General features: G+C 61.6%; 1 protein-coding gene across 1 annotated transcript in view; it reads left to right on the top strand.

The window, feature by feature from the left end:
- The window catches only part of AGAP3 (ArfGAP with GTPase domain, ankyrin repeat and PH domain 3), a 138,561-nt gene that overhangs the window by 19,552 nt on the left and 108,078 nt on the right, over positions 1 to 10,931 (top strand). Inside the window, exon 7 of the mRNA XM_009889178.1 lies at positions 8,648 to 8,803. Within this exon, the coding sequence (XP_009887480.1) occupies positions 8,648 to 8,803 (156 nt within the window). The remainder of the gene's footprint in view (positions 1 to 8,647; positions 8,804 to 10,931) is intronic.

Here is a 10,931-nt window from a genome sequence, read left to right as displayed (position 1 = left end):
CGGTTGGGAAGGAGAGGCAGTCTGCACTGAACCGGGGAGCGGGGCGGAAGGTGGCCAAGGGCAGTGTTCCTCACGGAGGAGCTGAGCGCTCGTTTTGTGTTTTCTTCAGTGGCTGAAGCAGGAGAAAAGGGTCCTAACAAACAGGTACTAATGGCAATTGCTGTGCCGGGCAACGTGTTTGTAGTGAAGATAAAAACACGCTCCCTGTGTGAGGGTGTGGGGACACCAGACTCCTCCATCTGACTCCGTCGCTCAGGTAACCATGCACTGAATCCCGCGCAGGAACGGCGAAAAGCGAGTGGGAGGGAGAGGAGACCTGAACACAGGAGGAGGTTAAGCACTTGGCTCGTTTCGGTTAGGCACGTGGGGGCTGAAAGGGACCGACGCTGACCTCTAAAATACACAGCTGTGAAAGGAAAGAACTTTTTAAGGAAAGAAGGTGGTAGAACAAGAGGGGTGGGTGTAGGACTGGCCACGGGGAAGCAAAGTTTGGGCATCAGAAGAGGTTTCTGACTGTGTGTCTCGAGCTTTGTTCGAGGGTTGTGCTGAGAAGCCCCCCTACTTCCTCTCCCCCCCGTGGAGCGCCTCGCAGCCCGCTCGGCAGAGGTCAGTGCAGAGGGGACTGTTGGCTCCTCGGCTCTGAGCGGGACCTTCACCCTCCGTACCTTGCTGTGCCCCCGGGGCTTCGCCAGAGGGACCCGGGCAGTTCTGGTGGGAAACCGGAGCGGATAAAGGGAAGTAGCGCAGCATGCAGCTCGGGGGGGACTGCAGCTAACCGCGAGGCCTTTCTGAGCCAGAAATGTTTATTGATTGCCCGGGTTGTAGCGGTGTCAGCGATAATGACAGGCCATGTCCTTCTGGAGCTTCCTCGCTCTGTGCTCCCTCCCCCGTACGTGCTCTGGGACTGTCGAACGCTGTGTCCCCCTCGCGCTCGGCAAACCTGGGCGCCGCACAGAGGATCAAAGTGAGTTTCTGCTCCCTGGGTCTTCCGTGGCTCAACCGCAAACCCTTTCGGTTCCCAGTGACCTGCTGCAGTGATCTTTGCCGGGGTGTTTGCACATCTCTCTGCCACTACCAAAAGCCCTCTCCTAAAAACAGAGTCTGAAGCAATGGAACCGGTGAGCGATTGTAAAGTGCTGTGAAGTATTTCCCTGTTCTCACTTGGGCTCAGGAATGAGGTTCTGGCACTGCTTTCTGCTGCCCTCAGAGAAAACCCAACTGGCTTTGAGGAACTCGGGGCTCCCCGGGTCAAGAAGGACAAGGATCTGCTGGAGAGGGTCCAGCAAAGGGCTATGGAGATGCTGAGGGGACTGGAGCATCTCTCTGCTGAGGAAAGGCTGAGGGACGTGGGGCTTTTGAATCTGGAGGAGAGAAGACTGAGGGGGATCTTATCAACGCTGATCAGTCCTTAACGGGAGGGTGCCGGGGGGATGGGAACAGTCTGTTTCCAGTGGTGCCCAGTGACAGGACAAGAGGGAACGGGCACAAACTGGAGCATCGGGAGTTCCATCTGGACCTGAGGAGGGCCTTCTCTGCCGTGAGGGCGGCAGAGCTGTGGCACAGGCTGCCCAGAGAGGTGGGGGGGTCTCCCCCTCTGGAGCCATCCCAAACCCGCCTGGACGCCGTCCTGTGCCACTGCTGGAGGTGCCCCTGCTCTGGCGGGGGGTGGCACTGGGGGAGCTCCAGAGGGCCCTTCCGACTCCCACCAGTCTGGGATGCTGGGATTCTGTCACTGGTTCCCCGTGCTTCTGACACGGACCGGGTCAGAGCAGCCCACGTGCTCCGGTGCATATGGGCTTGCTGCCCACGCGGGAGGACGCCCGCCCAGCAGTGAGCACAGTGACAGGGATGCAAAAGAGCCCAGAATCCCGCTCGGGAGTGTGCTGTGACGGTGGTGACACACCAGAGGGCATGGTGTCCCGCAGGAGCTGGAGCTGCTGTCCCTAACACGGCAGAGCTGGGGGCAGGCAGCGCCGCGGTCCTGCTGGGCACTGCTCTCCAGCGCTGCGCTGCAGAAGTGCCACAGCCTCTTGTGGGGCTCAGTGATGGTGGCGTCGCTCCTGGGAGGTGTCCCCTGCTCCTGGCATGGAGGTGCCCCGTGGGGCAGCGCCGGGAGGAGGTGGACAGACTGTACACGGGCAGGAAGGACGGACAAGAGAGTGAGAAGGTCTTTGCAGAGGAGTGCTGTGTTCTGTCTTTTCCTACCTGAGGGTGTGGGGCTCTCGCCAAGGTTTCATACTGCCTTCACAAGTGAGAGAGCAGGAACTGGCACAGGGAGAAGGCTCTCAGGGAAGGGTTTGGGAGCACAGGATTTAACGTGGAGATGAGATGGAAAGACGCCAGACAAAGGATACAGTTAGGAGCTTTTGTTTGCCTGCTGGCACAGCTGGGTGTTGGTGTGCGCCGGCGGGACACGCACGCTGGGGCAGAAGGATCTGTTTTTCTTCTCAGTACCTCTGGTGGGAACAGCGGGACTGGCGTTTGTGTCTTGAGTGCTTGGCCAGGAGGAGCCCCTGGGAGCCTGTACCCTGCTCTGTCCTCGCAGGGCGAAGTTTTGGGTGTCGCGGTGCTGCCCGCAGCTGCTGGCCATGCATGGTGGCAGGGTTGCTCTGTCCCTTCCAGGCAGTTACTGCATCTCGGGCTGCATTTCGTTCCCCTTTGCCATCTGCCTTTCTGAGGGCTTTTAGCAACGGCGTTCCCTTCCCCTGGGTCGTCCCTCTTCCCTTCTGCCAGTGGCCGCTGTGAGGTCTGCTTCCCTTCGTAGCTCTGTGCCCAGCGGGGTGGTGGTACCACCCGAGGTCAGAAGGACATTCTGCTCCGTGCGTGGTCTCCTGGCCGGTGCGGGAAGGGACAGCTCTGCCTTCTGGAGCTGTCGGTGAAGAAGGCATGCACCTTCTGGAAGAGGGAACAAGTGGTCCCCACACAGGGTTGCGTACGGCAGGCGGGAGCTGGGAGCCAGCCCTGCCACCTGTCCTAGTGTGGGGACATCTTTTCTGGAAGTAGGTCGATGTTACTAGTTGAGCCAAGCAAACCTGTTTGGAAATGGCCATTGCTGGTCTCCTGACGATCTGGCCAGTCCATTGCAGTTACTGGTAGAGGAGAGACCCCCGAGCACCCTGCCGATTTTGTCATCCATCTGTCTGGAGGACTTTCTTCTCCAGGTGTGAGGTGGTGACGGGTTTCCAAACCTTCCTGGTTGTGCCAGGTTCCCAGATTGGCAGGGCTGTGCGACAGCGGTGCTGTGTGAGGTGTTGCGGTGTCCTTGCACAGTGGATGGTCCTCTCTATGAAACAGTTCCTGAACCAGCCAAAGGCCCTGGTTTCATTGCTGATTTCGGGAGTTTGGGGTTTTTTGGCTGTTATTCCGCAGCGGTGCCTGGTGCCTCAGGGAAGTCTGCTTCCATCAAGGCGGAGGGAAGGGAGCTGTAGGAACGGGCCGGCTGCGCTCGGGGTTTTCCACCAGCACTCAGGAGTGCACCAGACATGTTCGTCAGGTCCATGACCCTGAGTACTGTGTTCAGCATCTCCCAGGTCCTCTGGCGAGGCAGGAGCCAGGGCCGGTCCTGGGGTCCTGCACGCGCCCGTGGGGATGCCAGGTCTGTCCCTTGGGCATTCCCAGCGGCTTCTGGGGGGCGCATCTGCACCGTTTGAGTAGACACTTCGGGTCTCTCAGGGCCCCGCAGCCCCCAAGGAAAGCTCTTTCTCGCTTGCTGGTTCAGGCTCTCCTCTGCCGTGTCCTGCCCGCACCCATCGCTGAGCGAGCAGGTTCGATGGGTTTGGGAGCCCCGTTCCTCGCCTTGCCCGTGGCTTCGCCCCGCTCCCTCCTGGCAGCTGCCTGGCCCTTGCCTGCAGCGTGGGTGGGGGTTTCTCGGGCCGGCGGGTGCTTGCCGCACTCCCAGAGTTATTCCACCTGATTTCCTCAGTGTTGCCGCCCCGTTCTGCATCTCCCGGGGGACTCAGCGGTGCCTCGGGGAGTACCCCGGGCCGTGGGATGAGTCACCGTCGCCTGTTTGCTGTGGGATGGAAGTTTGTCTTTCTGCCAGGGAGCTCGTTCCCAGCAGCCGGCAGGAGGTGACGCAGGCACACGCGCCGAGCCCGGCACGCCAGTGGAGTGAACTGCGCCGTCCCGTGGGCCGTGGGAGCCACTGTCCCGCAGCACTGCCTGGGTGCATGGCCGTGCCCGGCCCCGCTCATCTGCCCTCCTGGCGTCACGGCTTCGCTCTGACGGCCTGGGTCTGCGGTCGGGCACAGGCTCTTTGGTGGCACCGGGAAGGGCCTTTACCGAGGCTGTACTGAGAGAGCAGATGAAAGGACTGGAAACGTAAGAGTTTGCAAGTGAAATGAGGCGCAAACTGCAGCTCACCTCTGCTCGGCGGCGAGCGCTTCCCTGCCTGTCGCAGCACGTTTCGGCGGAGTTCGGTCAGCGCGTGTGTCTCGGCAGCTGAAGCAACAACGGGTGTTTGCGTTTCCCCATGTAAGCCCCCATGCCACAGCCGCTCAGCTCGCGATGCCCTCCGTTCCACGCTCTGTGCTCTCCTCGGGCTTCTCCCCTGGTCCCGTGCAGACGCTGGGTCAGTGGCTGCGGTTCGTTTGTGCTCTGCCTTTCAGAGCCCTTCGCAAATCTCACTCCCTGTCCTGCCTCATGCCTTTTCACGCCAAGAGCTACTACAGCTTAACTTCAGCCGAGCTCTTCCCTGCTCAGGCGCCCTAGGGCACTGTCGATATTCTTTGAACTCCACGATATCCGCCCGTTACACACTAACGGGAAGGACTCTTTACTAAGTTTTTGGTTTCCGCTGTGTTCTTCGGTTTCGATAGCGACCACAGGTGGTTGTTCAGGTGGACAAGCAAAGTAGCTGCCAGGAGCAAAAACGAGGTATTTGCCCAGACGTGTCATCCTGTCAGGGTCCTCCCGCACCCTGCGATGTGCTCTGCGTCCCTGGATCCCGGCCGGCACCTCGCAGCGGTCCGCTTCAGTTGAGCGCTGCGGTGGCTCAGGAGCGCCTGCGGAGGCGGAGGCTGCGCTGTTGGCTGCCTCTGGGGGTGTTTGTCCTCTGCCCCCAAACTCGCGGGACGGCGCCAGCCCTCACGCCAGCCGTTCTAGCTTGGTGCGAGGCGTCCTTCGGCCCCAGTGCCTTTCCTGAGGTTTGGGTGTCTGTGGGACACCAGCAGGCTCAAAGGGTTGTGTCCTTTGTCATAGAATCACAGAATCGTAGAATTGCTGAGGTTGGAAGGGACGTTTAAGATCATCAAGTCCAACCATTAACCCAACCTGACAAACTACTTCTAAACCACATCCCCAAGTGCCACATCTGCCCTTTTTTTAAACACCTCCAGGGATGGCGAATCCCCCCCTCCCTGGGCAGCCTCTTCCAATGTTTGATAACCCTTGCAGTGAAAAAATGTTTCCTATCTCCAGTCTAAACCTCGTTTGACATAACTTGAACCCATTTCCTCTCGTCCCATCACTTGTCTCCAGGGAGAAGAGGTCAGCCCCCCCCTCTCTCCCCCCTCCTCTCAGGGAGCTGTCGAGAGCAAGAAGGTCTCCCCTCAGCTCCTCTTCTCCAGGCTGAACACCCCCAGGGCCCTCAGCCGCTCCTCACGGGACGTGTCCTCCAGACCCCTCACAGCTCCGCTGCCCTTCTAGCCCTTCTGCCTTGTCGCTCAAGAAAGACAGTGACCTTGATGTGTCTCCAACACCAGGCAAACTTACGGGCTAAGGAAAATTATTCTGGCCAGGCAAAAATTACAAACGAGGTTACAGGGAGTGTGTGAAGTATAAACCACAGTTTAGCAAGATTTCTTCCTCGGAGGTTTAGCCTCCATCATTCAGCATCGGTAGGGTTTGTCCCAGCTGCTGTGGCGGGAGCGCAAACTCTACGGCCTCTTCTGAACTGAATCCCTCCCTCGGTTGCAGCTTCATAAACGTGCTGACGAGGTTACTGAGGTACCCCGAGCTCGGCCAGGAGACTGCCTCAGAGTGGCTTCTGGACTGCCGGCAGCCTTGCCTGGCTCACCCTCCTGGGTAGCCGGGTCAGTGGGGCAGCCGCAGCCGTCTCTTCCCTCACGCTTTGAATCTCCTTTTTTTTTGACGTGGTTCACACATTTTGCATCAATTAGATGCTGATTGCACAGGCACGGTTATGCCTGACCCTAAACTTGAGCGCTCTCAGCGAATTCTCTGGGACTCGGTAGCCCTGTCTTCCTGCGGCTGTGCCTTCTTCACGGCATTTGCAGAGCACTTCTTCACGCGGTATTGAATCTGTCTCTGTTAATGGTTCAGGAGTCACTGCCGGGGTGGCACGTTGCTTTGCCTCTCCATGTCCCTGGTGGAGCCCCCTCCCCTGGGACACGGCAGCAGAACTCCCTCGTTCAGCGCAGAGTCAGCGGACAGCCTGCGGGGCAGCTCCCTGGCGACGCTCCCTTCTCCGGACGGAGCGCCCGGCCCCCTGGACACGCAGGGGAGTACAGGCAGACCGGGTTCCCGCTCGTTCTGCATTTCGGGGTGCCCGAAGCTTTCCCGTCTCCGGACAGGCTTGGGACAGTGTGAGTCCCGTGCTGGCAGGGAGGTCACCTGCTCCCAGCGAGCCTTCTGTGGAAGCCGCAGAGCATCCCCATGGCCTCCCGCTCCACGCTGTGTGCCCTGCGTGCTGCCAGCGCGGCGGGAGCTCGGCCCCCGCGTCCCTTTTGGCAAGAGGTTCCCTTTCCCGCTGAGCGGTCAGGAAGCGGGACGGGCTGCAGAGGACCTGTCGCTTGGTGCTGCCCTGTCTCCAGCATGGGGTTGGGGTCTTCCCGACCCACCGGAGGCGGTGGCCTTCAAGGATGTTTTGTCAGGGCGGCGTGCCTCCCCACGGGCTTCCCCTCCCCCCTGTGGAAGGGCGTTTTGCTCTGACTTGAGGCAGCAGATACCGTGCTGCAGGCACGCTGTTGCGGAGCTGCTGCGGGACCTGGGGTAGCCCCGGCAAGTCGGGGCGCTGTGATGTCCCAGAAGCCGCTGGCAGCTCCCTGAATGCGGCTGGGAAGAAGGTCCATCTCGGAGCCCTTCCAGAGTGGGATTTCCCCACAGCGCACCTGGCTGCGCTCGGGCAGGAGTCCCTCGCTCTGCCGCAGGGAGGAAGAAGTTGGGCTGATGCGTGGGACAGCTCTTTCCTCTCTTAAGAAAAGTTCTCTTTTGTGCATCTTCTCCCATTTCTCTCATCAAAGGTGAGACGATCCGCAGCCTGAGTGAGGGTCGCACCCTTTCTAGGGGACTGGGCTGTGGGTCGCGGTGGCTGCTCTGCCTGCGCAGCCTCCTTCGCGCTTCTAATATTTCCTAACTGCTTGTCTCGGAATAAGGCTCAGATCCTGCCGGGCACGGCGTCTGCACACGGGTATTTTCTCGCTGAGCACCTCTGCCAGATCCTCACCCCGCTGGTGCTCTAAGCAGTGGGTGGGAGCAGAGGAAGTCCCGTGGCCATGGGATGCTGCTGCTCTGGGAACTGGGAGGCGGCGGGCTGCGCCCTGCCCGGGGTGCCGGAGCTCGCTGGGCCTTCCGGGGCAGCTTCTTCCACGGGTTTTTGAAGTACTGTTCAAAGATCAGCAGAACTGCCAAAGGGGGCTCAGGCTGCCGTGTGCCTTGGCGTAGTAAGACGTCCTGGGCTGCAGGTCGGAAATGCTCTCGTGCAGGTGTTGCTCCTTGTGACCTCTGGTAAACTGGTTTCCAGGTCGTTGCCCGCAGCGCCCGCGTGAGCAGAAAGGGAGCGAGCAGCTTCTTGGCCGGAAGAAATGTGTTGCTGCAATGTGCACACAAACTGCCCGGTGAGGTCTTCTCCTCTCCTTGGGGTCAGGCGAGCTGTTGGTGAAGATGCAGCGTGTTGCCCGCCGTGTTCCCAGACACGGGCCACTGCAGCCAAGGCCACGGTGGTCCACAGGCACGGGAGGTGCGTGCCACCCCTGGGCTCTGCTTGGATAAACCTCAAAACCAGCAGAGATGCATTTTACATCGAGCGTGAGCTTGGCCTGTGGCACCCCGTGCTTCAGGACGCTGGAAGGGCGAGGGCTTGTCGTAGGGACAGCCGTGCCCGTTGGTGTCGTAGCAGTCATCATGAGACAGGGAAGGGGCCAAGCGTGACTTGGCGCCAGACGGGCTCTGGGCTGCCTCGCAGCTTCATGTCCGACGGCCCCTGCAGAGAGGAGGGGTCTCACGGGCGGACGGCCCGAGGGATCGCTGCACCGGTCCTGAGTTTTGGAGAGGGCGCACGCTGCAGTGTCCCCAGCCCTGCCCCTCTGAGCAGAGCCGGCTGCTGCAGGTCAGGGCTGGTGGCTCGCTGCTGCCTCCATGCCTTTGCTCCAGACCGGAGGGGCTTCCCATGGTGCCGGCCCACAGCCAGCCCTCATGTCTCTGTCCACCCGCTGCTCTTCACTGTTGGTTTCAGAACTTTAACGTTTTACCCGTGGAAAAACTAGAGCGGAAAGAAGGGAGAGGGCTTTCCCACGGTCCCCAGTTGGGCGCGAGCAGCGCATGGCGTAGGACGTCTCCCCTGTCCCAGTCCCGTGCTGCGCTTCCTTGCCCGCGGTGCACAGGGCTGCGTAGGCGGAAGGTGTTTCCGCAGTCATTTCCCGGGCAGCTGCCTGTCTCTGTCTGACGGTCCCGTCTCCTTCTGCCCTAGGCCACCAACGGTGGGGGAGCCTTCAGTGACTACTCCTCCTCTGTGCCCTCCACACCGAGCATCAGCCAGCGGGAGCTGCGGATCGAGACCATTGCTGCCTCCAACACACCCACCCCCATCCGCAAGCAGTCAAAGCGGCGCTCCAACATATTCACGGTAAGCGACACGGGGCTCGGCGCAGCTTTGGGGTGGGTTTTCTGAGGATCAGGCCAGGATCTGCAGCAGTCTCGCCCCACGGGCTTTCGTGTGGTGGTCTCTAGGAGAGCCGTGCTGTGCTGGCCAGCGAGGGAGCGGTGGCAGGGGAGGCAGAGCGGGTGTGGGGGCTCTCCCCGCAGGAGTGTGTGTGCGCAGTGGGGAGGGAGAGAGGCAGCCTTCTGCGTGCGCAGGGACCGGGGTGCCGAGAGCTGCCTCTGGTGGGGTGTGTGTGCATGGGGGAGCGCCTGAGGGCACGCTATTCCTTGCACACGTAGGAGCGTGCTTGGGGTACGCTCGTGTGCGTGTGTGTGGTGTGTGTGTAGTGTGTGTGTGCGTGAGCAGAGCTCCCTGGTCTTCGCAGGGGAGAGCTGCACTTTGTGCCTGCACAGCACCAGTGACCTCTGTGTTCCTCTCCGTGGGGCCCCGTCCCCCGAGCGTGGCACGAAGCCCCTGGTGCCTGGGCCTCCTCTTGGCTGCCAGCTGTGCTGCGCCAGCTGTGCGGTGCAGAGCCCAGTGCGTGGCACCAGGCCTCGCTCTCTCCGGCACCCGAACCCCGCGTCTGCGTGCCCTGCGCAGCGCGCCCGGTGCTGCTGTGGGGCAGGGAGGGAGGGTTGGCGTTAGGCAGGCAGCAAAGCCGCGGGCCCCAGGCGGTGCAGGGCACGTTTGCAGCCGTCCTCTCTGCGGGCTGCACTGCAGCCTGCCTCCCGGCACGCTGGCACGCCGCGCACGCGCCCATCCACGCAGCGTGCACGCAGTCCTGCCCACACACGCACCCTCACTGTCAGCGCAGCCCGTGAGTCCCCCCTTGCTGTTAGCACACACACGCTCCCGGTCCCCATGTCCAGCGCAGACAGCCTCCGTCCCCCGTGTAAATGTGCTCCTCTGCCCCCGGTGCCCCTGTAAACGTGCTGGGCTCAGGCCTCTCTCCTCCTCCCCATCTAAATGTGCTTTCCAGCCACCATTGCTCAGCACACCCTGTCTGCTGTCTGTGGAACTGCCCACCGCAAAGTCCGTGTACGTGTTGCACCATGTCACCCCGTGCGAACAGCCGCCATTGCTCTGGACCCACACCACATAAATTCACAGTGTGCCGTGCCCCGTCCCTCTCGCTGCACTATTGGCATCCCAGATTGCCCCCACTCCTCGTGCTGGGAGTGTCCCCATCTCCCCCAGCGCCGGACATCCTGGAAGCATCTGCTCCGATGTCCTGAATGCTCCGGGCGCTCCCCACCGTTTGCATCTCATGTGCCCCCCAGTCCTCTCCGTGCACGTGTTCCCAGACCCTCCCCAGCGCACGTGCTCGCCCCGCTCCCTCTGCCGCCACAGGTAGGCTGTGCCCCCCAACCTCCTCACGGCACACACCGCCCGTGGCGGTGGGCCCACTGCTCCCGACGCATGGATGTTCCCTCCGTAGCCCTCCCCTGCTCTGTGTGCTCGCGCCTCCCCGAAGACGCTCTGCAGGTCCCCTGTTGTCGCTGGTCGTGCTCACTGTTGCAGTTCAGTGCTGATGGATGCTTCTCCTCCCTCTCCGCCGTTTCTCTTGCTCATGCTTGCTGCTGTGCACCGGTGCACGCGGGCGCTCATGCACTGCCACCCATCCTTCTGCTCGCCTGTGCGCCAACGGGGTCTGGACTCGCCGTCAGCTCATGTTCACGCTCTCCCACTCCTCCTGGAGCTCTGTGCTCCGCTCACTCGGTGTGGGCACACGCTCATGGGGGGAGGAGGAGGGCGGCTTGCTGTGGGGCTTACGCTTATTTGCTGTGGACGTCATCATCTGTGTAGGGCTCTCACTTGCTCGCTCATTCTGGGCTCAAGCTTGCTCGCTCTCGCCGTGGGGCTCACCCGTGCTCATCCGGGCTCACGCTCACTCGCCGCGGTGCTGGGGCTCACGCTCACTCGCTTGCTCTCGTGCTGGTGCACACACATGGCTCACATTGACGTCTTCCCCCCATTTGGTCGCGGCAGCAGCAGCAGCTCCCGATGCCTCCTCCTGCAGCGGGACAGGGCCAGGAAGAGCAGGGAGGGGAAGGGGAGGCTGTCCTGCTGCTAGCGTTTCCCGGGCAGGCAGCGGAGGTGTAGCCAGCAGCCC

This window comes from Charadrius vociferus, unplaced genomic scaffold, assembly GCF_000708025.1.
Source record: "Charadrius vociferus isolate BGI_N301 unplaced genomic scaffold, ASM70802v2 scaffold971, whole genome shotgun sequence".
Classification (NCBI taxonomy): domain Eukaryota; kingdom Metazoa; phylum Chordata; class Aves; order Charadriiformes; family Charadriidae; genus Charadrius; species Charadrius vociferus.
This window is presented reverse-complemented; position numbering and strand designations above follow the sequence as displayed.